The 24023-nt window shown below is 42.5% G+C and overlaps 1 protein-coding gene across 1 annotated transcript in view; it reads left to right on the forward strand.

Annotated features, from left to right (window-relative positions):
* The window catches only part of DHRSX (dehydrogenase/reductase X-linked), a 168454-nt gene that overhangs the window by 114366 nt on the left and 30065 nt on the right, over nucleotides 1–24023 (forward strand). The window contains exons 5-6 of the mRNA XM_055801434.1: nucleotides 6446–6653; nucleotides 23268–23475. Of these exons, the coding sequence (XP_055657409.1) occupies nucleotides 6446–6653; nucleotides 23268–23475 (416 nt within the window). The remainder of the gene's footprint in view (nucleotides 1–6445; nucleotides 6654–23267; nucleotides 23476–24023) is intronic.

The raw sequence follows: 24023 nt of genomic DNA on the forward strand, positions 1-24023 counted from the left end.
GGGAGGAGGGAGCTGGGGTGGGTAGTGAGGATGAAGAGGGTCATTAGATATGTCTGAACTGCAGGAGAGGTCTGAGTCAGAGTTTACAAGTGCTTAGACACCTTATTTTTCATGAGGATTGCATCCTTTTCTCAAGGACTACAGTCTCTTCTGTGCACAAACTGATTGAGCCCTTCCTTGCAGTGAGGGAGTTCTTGACTGATCTCTTTTTTGTGAGTTTACTGATGTTTAACAGTGATGCAAATTATCCCTCCTGGTGGGGACGTGATTGGAACCTCTCTCTTCTGTTTGGCTGCCAAGTTTGAAATAACTTGTAAAAATTAATTCTCAGCTATCCCTGTGTCACAACTGGTTGACACTGAAGAGGGAATGGGCAAGCTGGTGGGAGCCTTAGAGACATGGATCATGGCCCCATAAGGAAACCAGCTTCAGGAGCGAGCGAAGGGTGAGCCAGACGTGTGACTGGCAGATGCCTGCAGGATGCAGGGTGAGATCTGTGAGATACAGACACAAAGGAACTAGAGTGGCTGGGTAAGAAAATAAGGCAGAACAAACTGTTCGAAGGGAAGGAGAGAGGCAGATGAAGCTGATATGCCTGTCTGGGGCTGAGCCTCTCCCCTCTTTCCCGTGCACATGCTGTTCCTTGATAAGATCAGCGCTGGGTCACCGGCTGCTGGGTGTAAGGCAGGGAGGGGAGCGCAGCCCAGCGCTTTGGCTGTGGAGCAGCATGGTGCCCTCAGCTTCAGCAGGGCTCTGCGTTTTGGCCTGCACAGGGAGCTGGGGGAGTTGTCAGAAAGCCAGCATGTGAAAAGAGCAATGGGTGGTGCAGAGCCCCTTGCAAGGGAACGGGGAGGCAGGAGCTAGTGGGAACTTGCTCAGTGCTGGAGCAGAAGCTCAGGCAGACTCCTGTGGAGGAGTTGTTCTGCAAAGAGGCAAGAGAGACCAAACCCTCTGGAGATGGGTCTCTTCTACAGCCTAAGGCTGAGTCCTGGTGCTGCCCTGCTCTTTATCAAACCTGTTTCTGTGGTGGCCAGTCGCCTCCAGGGAAGGTCCATTCAGAGGACACTGACCTGCCACTGATACCAGACAGGCTGACAGCAGATGTCATTGCATCTCCCCAAGGGTCAAATGCATTGGTGTGGACTTTACGTGTCATCGAGGTGTCATCATTACGCCATGGGGTAAAATTCCTTCAGTTTCCTCTCAGACTGCATTAGAAACCTGCATATACATATATACAGAGCTGCAGAAGGTACTAGGCAGTGCAAGAGCCTGAACTCCCTCTGGGGAGACAGAAAATAAGACCGTAGCATTGGAGAGCCATACTAAGCTTCATTTGTGGTTTTGTGCTTTTCTTCTTAACTGTTTGGATTTTTGCCTTTTCAGCTTTTATATACTGTTAATCTAGCTTCTGTGTGTCATCCTGTCTTGAGTCAGAACACTTTACTGGGATACCAGTAGGTGCAGCATACCAGTAGCACTGGGCTCTGGGATGCGTATGTAGCTCAGCAAGCAGTGTTTTGCAGCAGTGCTGTAAATTCACCTCTCCGCAGCCCAGACAAGGCATATCTGTAAAAAGCAGTTATGTGGGCACAGTTGTGTCTTCAGTAGGCACTTCTGGGGACAATTCTAATAAGGCATTGCACCTTCTCATTGCTCACTAGCCAGGGGAGATGCACAGGACAGGCATATTCTGGGGCAGCATAGCCCAACTGAATGAAGTGGAACAAGCAATCTATTATAGGCAGCCTAGCCAGGGGATGCTGCTATACAGTTATAGAGATGTTCACTCCGCTGTAGCTGTCTCTATTCAGAAGAGAAGTGGGCTCTACTATTTTATACATAGATGGATCCACCCATAGATCTTTTGGTGTATAGGTGTGCAGAGCAGAGTGATTTTGACACTCTGTTAAGTAACTCATGCGATGGAAAACACTGCTAAATGAACCAGCTATGCCAACCAGTACAAAGCCTATATGGAGAAAAGAATTACTGTCTCTGTTAATTTTTCCCGGAACTTTTTTGGTACACTATGTGTCTCTTCCTTGTGAATAGCAAGAATTGGGTGAATGTGATTATATAGGTTCATCTACTGCTGTGAAGGTGTTACATGTAAGTGTACGTGGCTGACATTTTGTGTCTGCCCAGTCTTTGGGTTGCTGGGGATAAAAGGACCTGCATGTGGGGGCACTGCCTCCGAACCCTCTTCCGTGAGCCTGGCTGGGAAGGATGACATTTTGTTCTGCATGTGAAAAAGAGATTTAAAATCTTTCTTTTGTAGTGAGTTTGAGAGAACTACCTTTAAAACCCTCCAAGTAGCTCATGGTATATAAAGTCAGATGAGTGAAATACTTGTGTTTTTCAAACTCTTAAAACATATTTTGTAATGGAGCTGAAAGATGTCTTTGCAGGGGGAGGTACAGGAATTACAGCAATGTTTACCATGATCTGCAGTACAAGCAGGCATGGTACAAATTCTCCTATGTTATACAATAAAAATATGGTATGCCTGGCCTGTAATATTTACAACTGTCATAAACTTTTTGGTAATGCTGTGTGCAGTATCAGATCCATTATGTTCTTAAAATTACATAAGACTAATTCATTAATGGATCCCAAACCAAGAGTTTCTTTACAAACTTTTCTAGAAAATCATAATAAATGACTGTTTACAAAGACAGTTCTCTTGAGGTATATTCATTCTTTGAGGGAAAAATATGACTACTGACTAGTCATAAAAGTAAAAAAGGATATATTTTTTTATTCTTAATAGCTGATGTGTATAATTTGAAGGTATTAACAATAAATGCGTAACTGCAGCACACTGGAACATATTCATCTATCTGTAAAAAGAACAGTTGTTCAGCATAGTTATGCAGCAAAATATTTTCCTTATTCTATTTCTGCTCTTGAAAATCACACATTGATGTTCCGTTTAGACAGTTTTCTGCATGCATACTGTCAGTCTTTTGCCTGAATATTCCAATAACAGCTAATGCAACTTACTTATTAATTTGTTTCCTAATGCCATGCTGGTATCAGTGACATTTTTTAAAAATAAACCTTCTGGAAACAATCTAGCTAAATCAGAGGGAAAAAAGTGTAAGAAAGTTGTATCAGAACTGAGGTGTTTGACATTAATGCTCTGTGTCCTGCCACTCCAAATTTCACATGCACTCCAAAAAAACTGAGGAAGCTTACTACTGATAATTAAAATCATAAAGATGCGGAGTTGTATAGATTCCAACATCATTCTTAGTTTACAATGAAGAGGTAAGGTAAAAAAAAAAAAACCTAAACAAACAAACCCCAAAAGGCATTTTTAAATGTTTCAGTAGTATTGGGTTAATGGAAAGAATTAAAAATAGAAGCAGTTTTTGTTCTTTGAGTTACTTTGGGGCCCTTGAGTAAAGCTGGTGATGTTTCTGGACAAAAGAAAATCAATAGCATGCCACTTTTAGTATCTACTGAATGTTAGGTAGTTAATAATTTAAAAAAGAGAGCTTGCTGCTACGCTTACAAGGTTTTCCCTTTTGTTAGAGAAGCAGCCAGGTTCAGTTGCCTGTCGGGTATTCCTTTGCATGCTCGCTCTCAGTGAGTTAAAATGCTTCTCCTCAAATAAGAGAAACTGCCCTCAGATTACAGGGCAAATTTTTTTGATAGCCTTGTTATGAACTGCCTCAAAGATGAGAGCCTTAAAAAAAAAAGTCTTTCAAAGGTGTTTTGGATTAATATTATTTGACCAGTTCTTGAAGACAAAAAGGAAATTGTAGTAGCAACAAATGCAAGCAGAAGCAATTGTGTCTGCTCAAAGGCTTTACCACAGTTACTCAGAGGAAGCTCCTGAAGAATGAGCAAAATAATTTTCAGGAACGTCTGTCTTAACAATTGTGCAGTGTATGAGTGAAAATTTTTCCCATCTCCTGACCTGAGCCCGGATCTGTTTTTTGCTTCCAGGACATGCAGCACAGATGGTGGAGACTAATTGGGGTGGAGGGCAACACCTCTATGTGCTCCTTAAATCCCGTGCCTCTCCAGAGGTCAAGGGGGCAGTTGTAGCACAGGCATCCTTGGGGCTGATGTGAGCAGTGACAGCCTCCCTGGGCTTACCTGCTGGTCATGATGCAAAGTTGAATGGCTTTAGCAGCCATCTACCGCACTTCTCTCCAGAGAAATTCCTCCATCCCGCCATCTGACTTAGCTAACAGAAGTGTGTGTGTGAATGGAGGGGTCCTATAGTGAGATCTGCAGCAGCCCTGGCAGATGCAGAAGCAGCAGTTGGGGTTCACATCAGCTTTGCTGTGCCAGGGCTGCTGGTTTATGTGGTTGCCTTCTCTTGGGCTTGCATTTTACCAGTGTTGCTGCAAATAGACCTCTTCAAAACTGCTTCCTCCTGCCTTTTTCACATGTCAGAGCTGTGGAGGGCAGGACATGGCCTCAGAAAGATGCAGATCATTTCCTTGTATCAGCCCTGGTGCTCAGAGGTGCAGCAATCTGCATCCCATCTGCCCTCCAACACCTCGTGCTAATCTCTCACTGCTAAAACTTGCACTGTAGCAAGCTGAGAGTTGGTCTGGGAGACTGGGGTTTTTTGTCCTTCCTGCCCTTTCCTTCTTCCCAGGAAAACAAGAAAAGGTTTCAGCAGGGCTTGTCTCATGTTTATGTCTGTCCATGACCTTCATACCAGCACTGAGACCCAGGCACTGCTCTGAATGTCATTTATATGCCAATGTGCAAACTACAGAGGAAGTGGAAATCTGTTTCCAGCTGCGAGCAGTTGCATCGCACATCAGAGTAAGTGCTGCTGAGGAAGGAGAATACAATGGGACACCAGACCATACACCCTCTAATTTGTGTCTTCCCATTGTTAAAGCTGAGATTTGACGTGCAGAGAAACCACACCCAGCAGCTGGGTTTTCCTGTCATTCTGAGGCATCTGGGATAGTGGCTGTAGGGACAGAAACACCAATCAGAGCTTTTGTAGAGCCCCATCTGGTAATTTATGTTGTGTTTCTTTCATCATACCATCAGAAAGCATCTCTCCTGTTCAGTCTTAACTTTTTGGTAGGCAGGTATGCTGTGCTACACCCAAACCTTTTGTTTGCTCTGTCATCTTCTCGTCTCTTTCCCCCATGCTGCTTCTCCAGTTGCTCCATTAAGTAGTAGGCAGCCATAAGTGAACCACTATGGGTGCTGGCCATGCTAAAAAGATCCTGAAAATGCCTCGTCTTCAGTCCAAGCAGCAGTAACAAAGCAGAACTGTCAGGTGGCGGGACCCCCCAGAGAAGGAGTGGTGTATATGTGTGGCATGTGCAATTTAAAATGGTCATTTAATATGCCATCATTGGGCTGACATCAAGAAATGAGATGTTAAAGACTTTAATGGACATGTGAAGTAGCACAAGGAACAAGCTGACATTCTCTCATGTCTGTGAGCAGAGGTGGCCTTTCTACTGTATCATATTCATGGGTTGTAGAGGGAAGATGAATGGCCTGCAACATTATTCTCCGTGAACCACGTCCATCTACATTTAAATTACAAAGGTGAGGTCCACTTGTACAATAAATACATTTTAATAAAATAAGAATAATTTACAACAGGCAATTCCACGTTATAATTGAGAGGGATAGCTATCCCCCACACAGCCTCAGTACACAATATAATTTATGCATGAGCTCAGGATTCTCTGCAAGATGCTGAAATCAATGCTAACATTGCATGTTAGGGATGTGGATACTTATTTTAGGCAATGAGTTTGAAAATTGTGGTTTGTAGAAATGTATGCAAAAATATTGCCAAAATAAGCATTCAAAAACTCATTTCAAGATGCAGCTGCTTGTAAGCACGGTAATTAAGATATATTGGGTAAATTTACTACATCTTTTCTCAACCACACCAGTGAGATAGAAGTTGCAGATTTCAGAGGAAGACTCAACAGATCTTTAAACTCCAGCCAGGACTCAGCAGAAAGCCGTCTGGGAGAGCAGGTCTGCTGCTCAGCCTGGTCTTGTCTTCGTTGCTCTGAGCTCTTTGATGGAGGGAATGTTGTTGGGATCACCCAGCTCCCACCTATTGTAGATGGATTAACTATTATTGTGGATCTGCAGCATTGCATTCTGGCATGCCAGCAATGGGTTAACTCAACTTTTAATGTCTTCAAAACACTTTTCACAAATGAAGTCATTTATCCCCACAGTCCTGCAGGGAAGGAGGGAGGGAGGGAGTCAGTCTACCTGTTTTCTGGATAAAGGAACTGAAGTGGGGGTTTTGACATTTTTCTCTGCAGGAATCAATCAGTGTCTGCTTTACACTTCAGATGCCATCACCAATCACTCATTGCTCTACATGCCATGTTTACACTCTGCAGCAGGAGATCCATGCTCATTCTAGCTTGCTGCTTCTCTGAAATAAATCAACAGGCTTTACCTCTACTTTCTCCTCTAGCTGGGGTGATGCTGGTCCCTGAAAGGAAGACGGAGGATGGGTTTGAGGAGCACTTCGGCTTGAACTACTTGGGACACTTCCTGTTGACTAACCTCCTCTTGGACACGCTGAAGCAATCAGGAACGCACAGTCACAATGCTAGGATCATCACTGTCTCATCAGCCACCCATTACGTAGCCAAATTGCACCTGAGCGACTTACAAAGCAGGTACTGATCTGTTTTTTGGTATTGACTGATCTGTAGTAAGGGTGTGCAGATTAAACTCCAAGAGAATTGTTACTGAATACTGAATGTGTGGGTTTTTTTGTTGCCTTTTTTTTTAAATGCTGATTCTCAAGCCATTGCTTAATATCTTTCAGGCTTGAACAAAGCTTGCAGCCTTCAGTCAAAGATACAAATAATTTATAAGCTTGTGCACCAAGTCTTTTATTCTGAACCGTGAAAGCCTCGCTTTCCTTTCTGATGCTTTTACTGCAGTGATGGTTGTGGTGGAGAGCCTGGATTCAGTAACTGGGATGTTTTAAAGTGGCTTGGGTGAACGCTAATAGGCCTTTTCCTCAAGTGAATGCATGTGTAGAGGCCCTCGCCCAGCCCTCAGATGGGTGCAAAGGGATGCCTATGGCTGCAAGCTCCCTGCCCGCTGGGCATGGGGCTGCTGACTTTGCTCTGGGAGGACAACTAGCCCCACCTGCCCAGCTGCCTCACAGCTTTGCCCAGCCCACACGCTGCCTGCCGCTCCTTCCTCCCTGGCAGCTCTGCCCACTGGCCTGCAGCTCCTGGCACAATGTCCTCCCTTCCCTCCATCTCTGGCCTCTCCCTTGTCCTGCGCTACTCCTGTCGTCCCAGTCCCCCACCTTCTCCAGCTTCCCTCACCTGCCTCCCAGCGCTGGGCAGCATCATGCCCCCTGTCCCTGTGGTGCTTGCCCTCTCACAAGTCAGCCCGGCAATTCACTGCAAACACTGGAGCTCCCGCTTTCATCTGTGTCACCCCTTGCGCTTCCCCAAGAGCTTACCGAGATCCACAGCCATCCTGTGTTTTTAACAGTGAAATGGGTTAAAATGTGTATCTGTATTCTGTGTGACTATTTTCGTTTAGAGAAACTGTGGGTGAATGTCTGAGGAATATTTCTAACGTTAGGAAGACATTGGATGAGGCGGATAAATATCTCTGGTGTCACACAGGAACCATGCAGAGTTGTTTAGTTAATTGAAGAATGGGCAGGATAACTGAGATAGATACATTTCAGAATTTCCCCATGCAGTCGCGTACGGCAACTGTGCACTTACTAACAGGCTCAAACAGAACCTGTCTTCTGATGGGCTCCAGAGAGTTTCTGCCTGTACAGAGCCAGTCTGAGTTTTGTGTCATTTCCATGGTGAAATTCTGTTCCTGTCCTTTGACAGGGACTTCAGCACCTGTTCAGAGCCACTTGGCCCGAGGTTGTATTTTGGAACAAAGACTGAAATTAGAGGGCTGGGCTCTTTCCACTGAAGACAATTTAAGTATGAATGTTGCATTAAGCATGTCAAGCTTTCTGTTTGACTTCTGATTGCATACTACGGCATCAGTTTTATTACAAGTGCTTTGTTTAAATTTTGCAAGGTAGTCGAAGTTTAATCTCTTGCTTGTAAAACAACCACAGGAAATTACCCTTACTCTTCACTTGATGTATGTGTTCATTGTTTCTGAGGGACATGTGCTGGATGGCACCACGCAAGGGGACTAAGAGGAGTGTAATTAGTATTTCTTCAGGCTAAAGTGCAGAATGCAAAGTTAAATGTGGCTGTTCTGTGTCTCTAGGTAACAGTGATTACAGAACTGTTTATAGAAGCATTGATTATAGAAAAGCCTTGTGCTGTGCCTCTTCAATTTAGGATCATCCTTACCTGTGATTCATCATTATTAACTCGTGTTTTAAAGGAACCAGAAATTATTATTAAGTCATATTTTACAGGAATCAGAAATGATTCAGTTAGGAAACTTATGATTGAGCACAAACATGACCAATCTGATGTAAAAAATAATAATATACCAGTGAGATTTACCTGCAGCTTTTGCACCAAACCCTGCTCTTTATATTTCAACTTTATTAGTGTAAGAAGAATTATAAAGGATGACAGGCTGTGTCTGATTTTGCCTGCTCTTTCCCACCTGGATGCTTGAATCGCTCAGGGACAGCAGTGGCGCCTGCTTTCTGAGCACACAGGCACACGGGTGGGACCCAGAGGGGACTGTGGATTCAGCTCCAAATCTTTTCTTGGTTCAGGTCGAAGGAGATACTCCTTGGTTGTTGGTTTTTTTTTTAGCTTAACTGCCGATAAGATGCCACTTGTGCAAATAGTTATCGCATAAACGGTGCTGCTAAAAACAGTGAGATTACTTCTGTAGGCACTTCGAGAGTATGCCTACGGCGTGAGTGGGTGGTTTGGCAGCCCTGTGGAGGACTGTTGTGGGGTACCGTGCGCAGGCATTGCCTACACCATAGGGCCTCAGAGACACCTTGTGATTCAGAGCAGCGTTTTAGAGTTTTAATGGAGGCAGTAAAGACACCCATGGTAAGCACTGTGATATGATAGTGTTCCATGAATTGCCACAGTTTCCCAGTGATGCCATCCCTCATTTTTGCTGCTTGTGTGAATGAGAAACCTTTCTAAAAATTTAATATTGGCTTTTCCCTTATTTTAGTTGCAGTAGCTGGCCTTAATTAATTTCACAACTTGGGTCTATGTTCTGTGATTGGCTGGTAGTCCTAACCTTGCAGGAAGGCACCAAACCAATTTGGAGTCATTTCTTCACAGTGGAGAAAGGGGGCTTTACTCTGTGCTGGAAAAATCAACTGGTGGCAGCAGACTGTATTGTTTACTGTATTCTTGTCCCAATATTCCTGGGTTTTGATTGGCCTAGTGTCCAAACTGGAGGTCACTGATCATGCAGAGGAGGCATTCATCGACCAAACATGACAGAGAAGTAAAGGCAGAAGCCTGTCTTGACACAAAGGTGACGGTAAACTGAGGTTCTCTTCTCTGCTTAACCACAGATTTTTCTATGGGATCATTCTCCCACTTGGGAGACTCTGGGTTGGCAGTCACTGTTGTGGCCATCGCTCCCCACTGCTTGTGCTTGCTGCTCAGAGATCTGCTCTGAAGCCAGATGTCATCCATATCACAGTGACCCCAGGGCAACAGCATAACAAGTAATTGTTGGATGGTCTGTCCCATGAACAGTATTAAATGTTACTGTCTTCCACATTTCCTCTTTGGTTTGTTTTCTGCCATCTTGCCAATCTGATTTATCTTTTTAGCTCCTTGTTGGCAGCATTCTTAATTTATTTTTTTCTTTATTTTCCTTGCATTTTACATTATTTTTCTTCTTTTGTTATCTCTCTCTTCATGCTTGCTTACTTGATTTCTCTGTTCACAGTTTCGTCGTCATCTGTGTCTTTTGAGCTTTTTTCCCTCCATTGCCTTTTCCCTCCCTCCCTCCTATTTCTCCCTCCTTTTTTTTGGTGGTGTCTTAATTCTGCCCACCAGTTAATTTCCTCCTCCCCATTTATCTTTCTCTTATCTTCTCCCCCTAGCCCCAGTCCTATTTCTCCTCTATGAATGTCATTTCTGCCCTTTACTGCGCAATCTCTTCACACACACCAGTAAAAGAGACACAGCATGGGTACATCAAGGCAGGACAGAGCTTGTTCCAAACTGGCAGGGCATAGCTTGTTTCATGTGTGTTATTGAAAATGCAAACGCACAAGAGCAATGACTGTTCTCCCAGTTCTTTTGCTGAAGGATATATGAAGAACATCAAACACCTTTGTGGTCTTTTAGATCCAGACCATTTTCAACAGCAATCACATGAGTCGACAAGGGGATCCCTAAGGCAAATCATTCTCCTTCATCCCTACTTTGAATACGACTGTTTTCAAGGAGGTGAAAGTTTAACAGAAACGCTATCTATCTGTACGCGTTTCAACAGTGGTTATTGCAGCGATTACGTGCTGAGGGTAGTACACTGTGCACTCTAACAGCATAGCTAGAATGTCCTTTTTCCTCTCTTGCCTGCCTTAAATAATACTTTCTAAAGTGACAAGAGGAAAAAACATATGGTCACGAGAGGATATGGCTGACTGGTTTTAGCAAAAGCTTGAAGAACATTGTGCCGTCCTCTTGGCTTGAGATAGGCTTAAACAGTGCACTGGAGTTCATGGTGCTTTTACAAGACTGAGATGTGGGGCACCCCTTCAAGTACTCTACCTACTGAAGTAAGAAGGGATTTTAGGAAAATAAAGAAAAGAAGACATCATTCCCTTTCCCAGGCTGTGGGTCACACCTGCATATGCTCCCTTTCCCAGGGGTTAGCATCTTTGTGTGTTCTGTCTAGCTTTTTCTCCATGACTAACTATTCCTTTCATCATCCTCTCTTTTTGCATGCCAAATGGGCCCTGTAATGCTGTGAATCACAAATCTATGAACTCCCCAGCCACACACAACTCCTTTTCTGGTTCATGTCTCCTGTATATTCAAGAACAGTTAGTCACACTTTCCCTGTTTTCCTTCCTCTGCTCTCCAGCTACAGAAGCGGATGGGTTTTGTAACCGTCCAAGCTGGTACAGTCCCCAGATAATTTCTGTATTTTTTCCCTTTAGCCCTAGAGCATGAATCATCTCAGAGACAAAATAGATTGAATGAAAGGAATTGCAAAAATCCCGGGTGCCACATATGCATCCTGGCTGGTGTAAAATAGCTTAAACAGCTCTGCCCAGGACCTGGGAAGATGCTGGGGAGACCAGGCAGCTCCAGTTAATCTCGTTAGGCAGTTCATAAGGGCTGTAACAGGAGGTGTCGTGTACTGCTGGGAAAATCTGCCAAGCAAAGTCTCTGGAGACCTCCTGTTCTTGGATGGGTGGTGTCCTGCATCTTCACTTCTTGCGTGTGTGCGATGTTTGTTGGTAAATGAAGTTGTATTAAGTTTGGGCAGAAAGCTTAGTATTTTGTCCCATCAGCATTGCTGAGACTTTGAAAATAATGTCCATGAATAGCAATGAAGTGTTAAAATGTCACATTACTTTTGGAAAATATAAATATTTTTTTCAGACCAAAACCTTTGATTTCATTGATTTTAGAATATTTTCTTTCTGATTTATTTGTAATTATCCTTATGAGTACACTGTCATTCATATTTTGAAGTGTAATATTGATAAAACTGAAACACCGAACCTTCAATTTCAAAGTCATCCTGTTGAAGTAAGGTATATCCATCAGTTTAAAATTACTTTTTTTTTAAGCTGGACATTTATTTAAAACATATTTTTATACTAGGAATGGTTTGGTGAGTCAACATTTTTTACAATTAAAAGCTTTTCTTTTTTGAAATTTTCCAATTGGTTCCTCCAGTGCCTTTTTGTGACTGATCTGTCACTTAATTCTCTGGCTTAGAGAGAAGAAGAATGGAAGAATCTCTGACTTAGAAGAATCATTGGCAGAACTTACGGGATGTACAATATCTTAAATTCAAGCAAAACCAAACATGAAGCTGATACAGCATACTGCTATTGTTTTATTTCCAAATTTTAAAATAATAAAGGAAAATTTGTAAAAGGAAGGAGGATGGATTTTATATATTACCCTTCTATTTGTTTAATCCATTTTAGTCAGTACGGAAGTCTATCACAGTTGCATATTAAAATGTGTCACTGGACTGTTGCTTGATATAATGCTGTGAAACTACAGAAATTGAACCATAAAAGATTATTCGAGACAGATACATGTTATTATAGATTTTATTTTATTCGAGGAATAGATGGTTTTGTTTAAGCAGCTTCCCCACAATGACTTTTATTGCATATTCTGGTTCTATTTGCAAGATAAGTCATATTCCCTTGACAGGACCAAATACCAACTGCACACACTGCTGTGTTCAGTATATACCTTCCTGCAGCACGTTACAAAGTTTTCCTGTCTATAGTTAGATGATACGTATTTAAATGCTTAATGCACATACATAGGGGTATTGCTCTCTTTCTTTGCAAAATGCTTTCTGTATAAATGCAGAAGGATTTTCTGTTTTGTAAAATGATCCCTTGCATTGGCAGCAATTACCGTTAATTGCAAAAATTGACTTGCTGGCCTGGAAAGTGAATGTAGTGGTGAAGGCACAGATCTCAAATTCTAGGAATTCATTACAAAAAATAAATGGGCTGTTATACCAGCAGACCAATTCATCGTCCAAAAGACAGAATTTTAGTTCATATACAGCCAGTGTTTTATCCATGTTGCAGGCCACAGGTTATCTCTATTCATTCCTATAATGGGGAAATATTTAAGTTAGGATGCCAACTTTGGAAAGTTTTAGTTTTAAATTTATTGGTGTATTTTTGTTCTGTCTAATGAAAATACTTTTAGGATTCATTGGTTTCTGAAGAATAATAACACAGTGTAACACTACTAGCACAAAGGTAATGCCAGATTTAATGTGTTCAGGGAAATTAAATGTAGCTACTTTGTATGTCACAATGTTAAATTCCTTCTTGTCTAAAAGGGATTAATGGTCTTAACAAAGGATTCGTAATAATGGTTAATGATTTAATAGGACACAGTCCTTCTGAACCAGTTCAAAATTGCAACTTGTTGGGAGGTACGTGATATATGGGTGTTCCTGCTGCTCAGCCTCTCCCTGCGCAGTGGGTTGGGTGGGAGAAGTGAACCTTCTGTGGCACGCAGAACAGTGGGTATCATAAACGTGTTGTTTCCTAAATGGGAAGATGGCTCAATGGTAATTTGAAAGCTGATGTACTGTGCTCATGTGACAGAGAAGGTAAAAGACTCTTGTGGAGAATGCGGAGTGGAGAGAGCTTGGCACCCTTGAGAGGAGAAGGTTAGTTTAAAATCTCCCTGTCAGCAAAAAGACTTATTAGGGATGAGTGAACTTTAAAAGCTTTGGAGTTCAGGTCCTGGGTGATTTTTCAAATGGTTTTAGCATTCCTTTCAACTGCTTTGACTACAGCCATCCTTACAGTACCTTTTCAGTGGAGTCGTCCTTCGAGCTGCCTAGCATAGCTGGGGAAGGCTGGCACATATGTCTGTAAATCCCTGGAATAACATCTTAAGAGAAATGGTCAAAATGATCAGCTCACCTTCCACAAATCCCCTCTGGGTTCAGCGCTGTTGCTGCTTCTGGTTCTTCATAGTCATACATTCCTGATCTTGCCAGTGCATTAAGGGTTACAAGGTGTAGTGGAGGGAGGCAAAGGCAGATTTCTGCCCCTGCGATTACAAATAACTCTTAACCTTTTCTCTACTCCCTGTCCTAAGCCTATTTTTTTCAGTGAAGGAGAACTTCATCTGTTCAAAAGCCAACCAAGCATTTGAATACTTAAACCTGTGAAGAAAATTTGGTCTTTTGATTAAATTGAGTTCTCTATCAAAAATGTGAGTTTTATGAAAAATATACTTTCTAAGTAAAATAAATCACTGTAAAAATAAAATATTTTAGCCCCTGGGAGTTGTGATACTGCCAGACTTATATAGTTGTAGTGCTATTGCTCCATTTCTTCTGTTCTCGTTATGTGTCAGGTGCTGTGGTTGCCCTGCTCTTCTTGTCGTGGGAGGTGGACAGTCACTGTACACAGCAGCATCCCAGGCTCCCAAAAGGAACAGGGACCGAAGAGCACTGTGTCTCACAGTAGCTTTCTGAGAAGCTCAAGGGCTTTTAACAGTGATACTAGCTCTAACATGGCACTGCAAAAATGTTCAAATTAAAACATTATGAGTTTTGTGTGAAATCTTTTGTTCTCGGCTCAAAGTTGGGGGGTGTTCAGTATCTGAATTGCCACCAAAAATCAATCAGTCTGCCAAAGAAACAGTATCTTTTAATTGTTTTTTCAGTGAGAGCTGGGGCAGGGCAGCTCTGTGACTCTGTTGTTTTTTCAGGGTTTGGGCATGAAACTTCTTGTCATTTCCTGGAAAGCCAAACCTGCCTGACTTCGCTTGCTTCTGATACGTTTGCAAGTAGAAGAGATCTCATGCGCTCTGGCCCCAGGGCATGCCATGCCACTTCTTAGGAAATGCTTGGTTTTCCATTACAGATCTCTGTTTACAGTGTTCCAAAGTGACACAGTACTGGGAAATTTATCAAACAAAACCAAAACCAACTCTAAGGCTAAACAGAAGAGAAAGTGATTGCTGCCACTGTCCCTTATGGTACTTTGCAATAACCACTTTGCAATGCTGGCTATGGACCACTTTGAGCCCCTGTGTTACTTGTTTCTTGAAGGTTTTTTTGTTTGCTGAAGTTGGCTTGTATGTTCCGTAAGTAAGACCCTGCCTCTTCACAGACCCGTTTTATGCTTATTTAAATCCTGCATCTTTTCTGACAGTGGCAGAGGGCCACTGTTGATGTATGGTGTCACATGAACAAAAGCTTTTCCTGCTGTGTCTGGACTATAAGTCATTTCATGGGTGCAGAAAACTTCCACATTTTAATCTCTCCAGTATCTGTTGGCATTTCAGCTGTATTTCTTCTTTATCCTAGAAAGGTCTCCCAACAGAGGGGAAGACTTCTCGTGACTGTTGTTGACAGATGGTTGTCTTTCTTTATGAGCTTGTTCCTTGTCTTAATTCGTGTACTGGGAGTTACTTCACTTTTACCTCTCAGTTTGAAACCATGATATTCATATTCTTGCTACCTAAGAAAACTTTGAAAAAGCAGAAGTTGTTAGATTGTTTCAACAAACAAAAAATTGATTTTCAGAATTGTTTTCTTCTGCCAGACTTGATAATTTTGCATTGCTTTTGTGGACAGAGTGATGGCACAGGATTTTCTGCAAAGTATTTATAGACATCTTGAAGGAGAAAGGTGTTTTCAGTCTGTGTGCACATTCAAAAAATGTTTCCCTTGGTAAGACAGACCAGTCCTTCAGTGTGGTGAACATTTGCACTTGCAGAACACATTCAGCACCTCCTTAACTCTAAGGCAGTGCAGTGGGTTCAGCCCACCACAAAATGAAAACTTACATTATCTTCATGTATACACCAACACATTTCATGTAGTCTACTGGAAATCTGCTAACCACATTTGGTGCACTGCGCTGGGTTTGAAATGGCAGCACTTTACTGTGCATAACCAGACCCTACATTCCCTTTCAGTCCCAGATTGTTCAAGTTATTACTGGGCCATTTTATGGCCCTTTGTGTGTTCTGGTGGAAGGGAAGGAATCATAAGACTCATTGCTTCCTTCAAATTAAAAACCATGTTACAGGAGAGTTAAGAAGCTTTCCACAAGTGGGTGGAGAGAGCCTTAGAGTTCTTCTTATTATCATCCAAGAGATAATCTTAAAAGATGTGTGACAATCTTTAGTAACCTGAGACCCAGACTATCCAAGAGATAATACAAAAAGATATGTGGCCATGGTGTTTCCCCACCACTCAAAAGGGTCACCACAAGGACATAGAATGTAGGTCTTGGATCCTTGATCTGTTTCTTAGCTGCAGCAATGCAGAACCATGCTTTCTTCTATTTATTTACTCATTGATTTGTTTTATGGAGATTTTTAATTGAATGAAGGGGCACCATTATGCTCAAACACCGCTTCAAATATTAGCAAGTACTTAACAGTGTATCATATGAACTGACTGTTAGAAAAATGATGCTTCAGAAGAGGCAATTTATATCATTCTTTATAAAAAGAAATACTTCCTGGGAGAATGGAATTACAGTAATTACAATTTGAACTTGCCATCAGTATTTAAAATCATCAAAAACATTTGAAATTAACACTAATTGTACACAAACAGAAAAAATAGACTTTTTTAAAAGATACTGATTCTAGTGAGACTTTGAGAAGACCAGCCTTTGAGTCTGTGTTTCATACATTTGAGAACTGTGCTGAGCACACAGCAATGGAGTTGCGCACAGCAGGGTAATCAGTACAGCAGGAGGGCTCTTGACATCTCACCTCCTGCCATCAGGAGGAGGGATCAGCCAAATGAAAAACGATGCATTCATTCCATGTGGATGACAGTAATGCCCAGGTTGACAAGGCCCTACTTATTTCGCCTTTCATAAATATTTTTATAACAAAGACATTCCAAATTCCTTCACTGAATGTAGTCCTCCTAGTCCTCCAAAGACAGTCAGTTAATTTTGGTTCCCTCTGCATTTCCTACAAGCTATAACAAGGGGCTAGTTACTGAACGCTATGGATTTATACAGTAAACTGCTGAAAGTTGGAAAGCACAGCTTTAAAAAAACAACCCAAAACCAGCTTGTGGTTCTTACTGAATTTTGGATTAAACACAAGGCAGGAATCACTGACACAGCCACTGAGACCATTACCAATGCTTTGCCTCGGAGAGAGAGCAAGCACCTTCCAGCCCTGAGCTTCTTCCCCTAATTTTAGGAAGAAAAATGCTATTTTACCACTGTTGAAAGATATCAGACAAAGCCCAGTTTTGGCCAGAGCTGTACATGAGCAGCACATGGCACTGAGGAGCTCGCTGCAGGGAAAGGGGGAACCTTTGGGACCTGGTCAGTCTTAGTGAGTCAGAAGGAAAGGGCAAGGTGGGCTGCTCTGAAAGTGCCACCTGCCTCTGGCTGCATAAGTAACCCCTGTGCAACCAATTAGGACACGAAGGATTTGCTTTTCAGCTTGTGTAGAACCCCTGATTTTATTTATCAGTCTTGTAGCCTTCCTTTCCAGCATGTCCAACACAGGGTCATGAGGGCGCTTCAGGAGTACCTAATGCTTGCATCCTTATGCACTCAAATTGCAGCTGTCGGTGTATTCCAGTTCAAATATGTGGGGGTACGCTAAGGCCACCTTGACTGTTATTTGTATATATTTATAACTATTTTATTTTTTTTTAAAAAAGGCTACATATGAAGTATATGAAAGGAATGTACATGAAGAAGTATAGTTGTTCAGTGAACACCCAGAACACCCAGGCTTGTATATGAAACAGGTGACTATACAGTGGCCTATAGTAGTAGTTGGTAACAGGACAGCTACTGTACAAAACAACTGTAACAGCATCTGAATAATTAGATACGTTAAGACTTTAGATTTAAGTTTTGTTTTACTATTGCATATGCTTATTTCTTTCAATTGGAAAAACACTAATTTTCAGTGGCAATATATATATTCTAATTTCTCCAACAGTATTTCCTTTTTTGTGTGTTGTGGGAAAATCACAACTGATGAGACTTAGCAAATGTGTTCAAGGGATAAATACAGATAGTACTGTCAGGAAGTATGCTTAAATCTAATAAGCAGTATTTAGGACTGAGGCTTTGGTTTATCGTAGGAAAAGAGAAAGAAGCTGCTTATGATAACCACAGAAAACATACCTACCGCTATTCTGTAATATATTTCTGTAGCTGCTTCAAAATAAACTGCAAAAATCTATCAAAGATGTTGAAAAATCTTGTGCTGCATTCCCTGGAGAAAGAAAATTTAAGACTGTGAAAGCTTCATGAGCGTTTAATAATAGTCTTTTATATTCTTGAATAAGCAATGGTGATGATGTATTGCAAGATTAATACATAAATCATTAGGAAACTTTAGTCATTTTAATACAGCAAGTCTGTGTTTTGCTTAATTCACTGATTCATCCTAAGGCATACATTGAAATTTTGTGTGGCCTTTCATTAAAAACCCCAGCATGTCACCCACGTTTTGCATCACTTGTCTTTTAATGGAGTACATAGCAATCGTGTTGTTCCGCAGTTTGATCGTGGTGCACTCTGCCCTCCAGGCAAATTAACACACTGGAAATTGGGGAGCGTGGTGATGGGTGCAGGGAGGATGACATGCGCAAGACAAGTGCAGTGTGAAAGAGGTTCATGTCAGGAAAACTTCACCGCTAGCACTGGCCAGGTTAAATGTAGCTGTGTGTTGGTCAGGATGGCCACAGGTCCTCTGAGCCTTTTGTTGAAGCAAGATGTGGCAGGGACGGGAAAGGGTGCTGTCACTGCGTGCTTCTTTCAGTCTGTCTGTATCCGCTTCCACCACATGTGTGCATAATGCAAAAGCAACCGTTAATGAAAGAGAAGAGGCCAGAGAACGATGCAAGAGCCTGTGCATAGGAGGTGTGGAGGAATTGGTCTCTGCAGAGCAGCAATTTTGTTTCACCTATTACCCAGTGGGTACCCTGAGCAGACTTTATGTTCTTCCCGAAGCATGGTATCACTGGATGTAAATGGGAGACCTCTACAGAACATAGACCAACTAAAGCCAGCCAGAAAAGAAACCAGAGTAAGGCTGGCTGCCAAGGGAAGTGCTAAACATGGATCCAGTTTTCAAACTTGGATAGCAGCTGAGTCCATATTTAAACACCTAATTAGCTGCTGCAGGCTCCAGTTTGAAATTTGGCTTCTCATTACTTTTTACAAGCATTGCCCCAGCATGCTAGGGAGAGTGCTGCTGGAGACAGCACCATGGAGATGAGTGGTAAAATCAGCTTCTGGTGGAAAATAATTTTAAAAAAATAATTAAAAAAAATTAAAAAATATCAGCAAACCACAAAGCACTCACTAACCCCAGAATTGAATACTTACTTGTTTTGTTTTGGCAAAAATACAAAACAATTCCTTTCTCTTCTCCTTCCTAATTTTTGTAATGACAATTCAAACTTGTCAGTCTATGTCAGAAAAAATCTAAAGCCAAAAATAAGAATTTATGCTAAAAATTATTCAAACAGAAAATGCAGAGCCTGCCTTATCATGAATCTTTATTCTTTGATATATAATCAATAAAACAGTATTTTAAAAGGAAGGAGAAGAATTTGTATATTGCTGCTCTTCTTGGCTGGATTTCAAAGAAGCTAATTAAATTCTGTCTGCCTTAACTCCTCCTGTAGTTTCCATTTAGTGAGTTGTGCATTGCCCTATTTTATCGGCACTGACTCAGCAAAATGCTATGGAGGGACATCCCCCAGGGGAGACTTTTTCCATGATAGGAAGAATAGTCCACAGACAGCCCCATTCAAAAAAGGGGGTGAGCATGAACTTCTGCAAGCTACCAATGCAAGGAACACCACTTCTTCCCACTGGACTTCTTCCCACCATGTCCTTGCTTCGTTGTTCTTAGCTGCTGACCATGCACAGGCCTGCCATGCCACAGCACCTGCTGTCTGGCATGGCTCAAGCCTGGTGGGCAGTATTCATTGGGATGGATCCCTGGGCAGTCCCAACACCAGTACCTCCTAGCTCTGTAGCTGACTGGCCAGTGCGTATACACCACTGGGAGCTGGGAGCTACCAGTCTTTTGCCTGGCTGGCCACTTAGGAGGCAGGGTTTCTCTACTTGAGAGTCTGCCTGCCTTGCTGTGAAGCATTGATACCCTGTGTCCTCAGGGGTCCAAGTGTCACAGGCACCTCACGTGCACTGGTGTGCCATCACAGTTTGTGCACTTCCATTTCAGAAAGGTTTTAGAGTCTCCAGAAAATAAAAGCAATGTGGAAATGCATAATGCCAATATTATTTCATTTAACACATAATTATACTTTCATTCAGTGTAGAAAATGTACATACAGAGCGTAGAGCACCAAGAGAGGCTAGATTTAGATGCATAGGCTTTAAAGCCACTTAATTTCATGCATAGGATGAATACATTTTATGGTTTTAAACTGAAGGAGGGTAGACTTAGGATGGACATAAGGAAGAAATTTTTACGATGACAGTGGTGGGACAATGGCACAGGTTGCCCAGAGAAGCTGTGGATGCCCCATCCCTGGTGTCCAAGGCCAGGATGGATGGGGCTTGGAGCAACCTGGTCTGGTGGCAGGTGTCCCCTGCCCATGGCTGGGGGGTTGGACTACATGATCTTTAAAGGTCCCTTCCAACCCAAACCATTCTGTGATTCTACATGTATGTGCATGGGAGATGCAGTTGTGGTACAAGTACAGGAGCTTACGTGCTCCAATTTTTCTGACTCGTAAAGTCAAGACTGGATGTAACAAAATCAAGTAAGCAGTGCTGATTTTTTTCCCCAGTATGTCATTTAAACAAAATGATTCTAATAAGATGGGGTCTCACAAACAAAACAGTTGTTCAGTGAAAGTCCTTGTCAGTTCTGCATCACAGGTTATTCCTCTGTCTTATGTAGTCCATTGATGTCAGATTCCTGGAAAGCAAAAAGCACACGCAGAGAAAATGGGAATAGAGCAGGTAATCATTGCAGGGATTCTGCCAAAAGTGTATCTCTGTATATCCCGTTTTATATCCTTCATATCTGTAGTGTGTTACTGAAGTCTGATTACCCACTGCCTTGCAAATCATTTGCATCTCCGCACTGTGATATAAAAGGCTTCCTCACTGATTGGATAGTTTTTTATATCTTCTCAGTGCTCATGTTTCTCTGACATAGATATCTATGCAAAGTACAAGGCTTTTGAGGATCCGGCCCTTGTAGTTCATGCTTCATTGCCACAAGGTAAGTCAAAACAGCACTTGCACAAAATGTGGGAATGGGAAGTCATGGGGAGCATTCACCATCCTCCTATCTGGCATCTGAAGGTTACTGAAAGCCAACTAGACCCAAGCAGAACAAGTCATGGTCTTTCCCAGCACCACTTCCCTGTGAGCTGCTTGTCAGACAAGATCACTCTAATTCAACCCAGGAAGCTTGTCCTGTGCCCCAGCTTGTGTTCTCTACTGGTGGGGGAATGGTGGCACTGATGGACAGGTGCCAGGGTTAGCTGCCAGCTGGCTGCAGGGGCGGTTTCATGTGAGTGCATCTTCCCATGGGTAGCATGAGCTCTGCCCCGCATGGCTGCACAATGGGAAGCTCATATCAGCTGAGGATCTGGTCCTTCAAGTTAAAAGGGTTGAAATATGCATGAAGCATAAGGTGACATTTTGAGTGTCTCAGATCAGAGCACGGACGTTACTGAATTTAAAATGTAATGATGCCAAGTCACTTTTATATTCATGCAGTGATTGTTCTTTATTCTTAAAATAGTCCATTTTACCCCAAGGCGCAGGTGATATCTTTATGGTGATGGAGCTAATATCCAGCATGGTACAGCTCAGGCCATTGGTTGGTGGAAGGGCTGTTTATGATCAGCTGTCCTTTTTTATTCTCTCTCAATTTATACACTGCTTTTGTAGCCTGTTTGTTTGTGGTTTGCTTGAACAATAGAGCAGGGAAAAAGAAGAAGAAAAAGAAAAAGATACACTGGAGATTCAGTGTTGTTGTCTTTTATTTCCTGTAGCTGAGCTGTATGATTTACCATTGTGTCTCCAAGTCTCTGAGTCCTTTCAGATAACATAAACAGTTACATTGCTTTAGTAGCTTTATACCTCTGCAGAGAGTCAGTCTGTTTGCAAGCAGCCAGGGCTTTCTGTGGTGAAGTGTACAGGATATTATAAATAAGGTATTCATTGAGAATGAGATAACAAAAAGAACTCTGAGATATATTTGCTATTCATTAAAAATAAAAGCCTTGCACATAGTGGCAGTCGCAGAAAACCAAAAGCGAGCTTTCAGCAGAGTGGGAGCATCCGCAGCATGGGCGTTTGCTGCACTAAGGGTGAAGGTGTAGAGGATGGAGTTGTAGCTGCAGCTGTCAAAGAGGCAGGACAACAGCTAGAGGGAAGGAGAGAGACGGGAAAGAGAGATCTGCTCCTGGGTAGGTGCCCTTCTAGCTCCCTCCAGCAGCAGTAGCTGCTGCCCCAGGGACCCTAACCCCTGATCCCCATAGGCAGCAGCAGCAGCAATCAGTGCTGCTTCCCCAGGTTCTGGCAGAGGCAAATGGGATGGGGACCAGAGCAGTTTTGCTGCCCCCAGGAGCCCGTTGCTTTAGGCTCCTGCCTGCTTTGCCTATGAGCTGTCTGTAATGACAGGAATTACCTTTGGTTCTGCTAAGCACAAAAAAGGTTAGATGAGAGGCTGTAGTAATTACAAGAGTGAACTGTCATGGCACAGGAATTTGTGGAAGTGATACCAAGGCCCCAGTCAGGAGGAGTATTTTAAACGACATACCTGCTAATTTGCCCTGGAACTAGCCTGCTTATTAAAAAAAAAATAAAAAATAAATGCTTCTGCTTACATGCAGTGAAACCCAACTTATCAGTAGTTCCTAGAAAGCTTGACTTGAAAGGCAGGCAGGTGCACAGGGCTCTCAACAGATAGTATTTTGCCGTAACTCCCAGCATTTGTGTGCCTTCGTCGCACCTCCTGTTTGGTGCAGACCCAGCCAGCCGTCTTTGCTCTAATGGCTGTGTGTGCCATAACTGTGGTTACACTTGCAGCTGCTCTCCTTGCCCCATCTTTTTATCCATCTCTTTTATCTGTGTGTAATCTGGTGTGTCACTGGGGCAGGTGCAATGATTACCTTGCTCATTTATACTGTGCTTAACACAGGAGCCTGCACCAGAAACTAGTAGGTCCTGCTGCAATACAAATAATAATAACCAAGAGTAGTATGATCAGGCTTGGATTTACTGGGTGGGAACAGGGTATGTATGTGTGGGAAGAGGGCAGTGAGGAAGGGTAGAGTAGTTTGAGGTGACGATATCCTGGAGGGTGGTGCCTCAGCCTTTCCAGTTTAAATAGGTTGACATAGAGGTTCTGGCAGGTAGTGTGTAATGTTATTTTAATTTTTTTCCCCGCCATAAATCAGACTTGGTGTCTGATGGAATAATCACCAGAACTCCAGCAAATAACACGCCTGCCAGTGATAAGCTGTTTCTTCTGATGACTCAACACACAGCTGTTTGTTTGCTGGATATTGCAAAATGCAGGACGTTTGATGTTTGTGCAGTTCTGTTTTCCTTCTGATTATTTTCATGTGCATCTCCCTTTCTCTTTCTCTCCTGTATACAGATGTTCGTATTCACCCCATGGAGCCTATGCCCAAAGCAAACTTGCCCTTGTGTTATTTACCTATCAACTACAGCATCTTCTGACTGCAGATGGAAGCCATGTGACTGCTAATGTAGTAGACCCTGGAGTAGTGAATACTGAGCTCTACAAGCATGTGTTTTGGGTTGTAAAAGTCGTTAAATGGATGACAGCCTGGCTATTTTTCAAGGTACGCATTTTTTTAAAATCATTTGGTTGCCATGCACCTGCATTGTGAGAGCTGTAGCCAGCACGGAACTGAAGTTTTTTTGGAGTTTATCATAATGTGTAGTATTTATTGCATTTCTCCATGTTATGATAAAGATGAAGACTTTAATAAAGATAAAGATAAAACTGATAAAGACAGGCCTTTCCCAGAACAAACACTTATTTTAAATGGAGGGAGTGAGGTCTCACGGTAAGGAAAGGGAATGCCTTTCACTGTCTGTGCCCATGCACTGATTACCCCTGTCCTGACCTATCCATGTGCCTGTGTGCGTGCGTGGGGGCAGAACACCATCCTAACTCGGAGCCAGGATATGCAAAATGTTCCTTGGAAGTGTCTTGTATGTTCTCTTAATGAGAAGCAAACATGATCTGTCTACACAGTCTACATGTATGCAGCATGTTATAGAGAAGAGGGCAAAGGGAAGAAGGAAGCTGTATAAAAATGGTGGTGGGAAGTGGCCATACTCCAGACTGTGTGGCTCCAGAGACTCATGCTCGGGGAGGTGGGAC

Source organism: Falco peregrinus, chromosome 4 (genome assembly GCF_023634155.1).
Source record: "Falco peregrinus isolate bFalPer1 chromosome 4, bFalPer1.pri, whole genome shotgun sequence".
Taxonomy (NCBI): domain Eukaryota; kingdom Metazoa; phylum Chordata; class Aves; order Falconiformes; family Falconidae; genus Falco; species Falco peregrinus.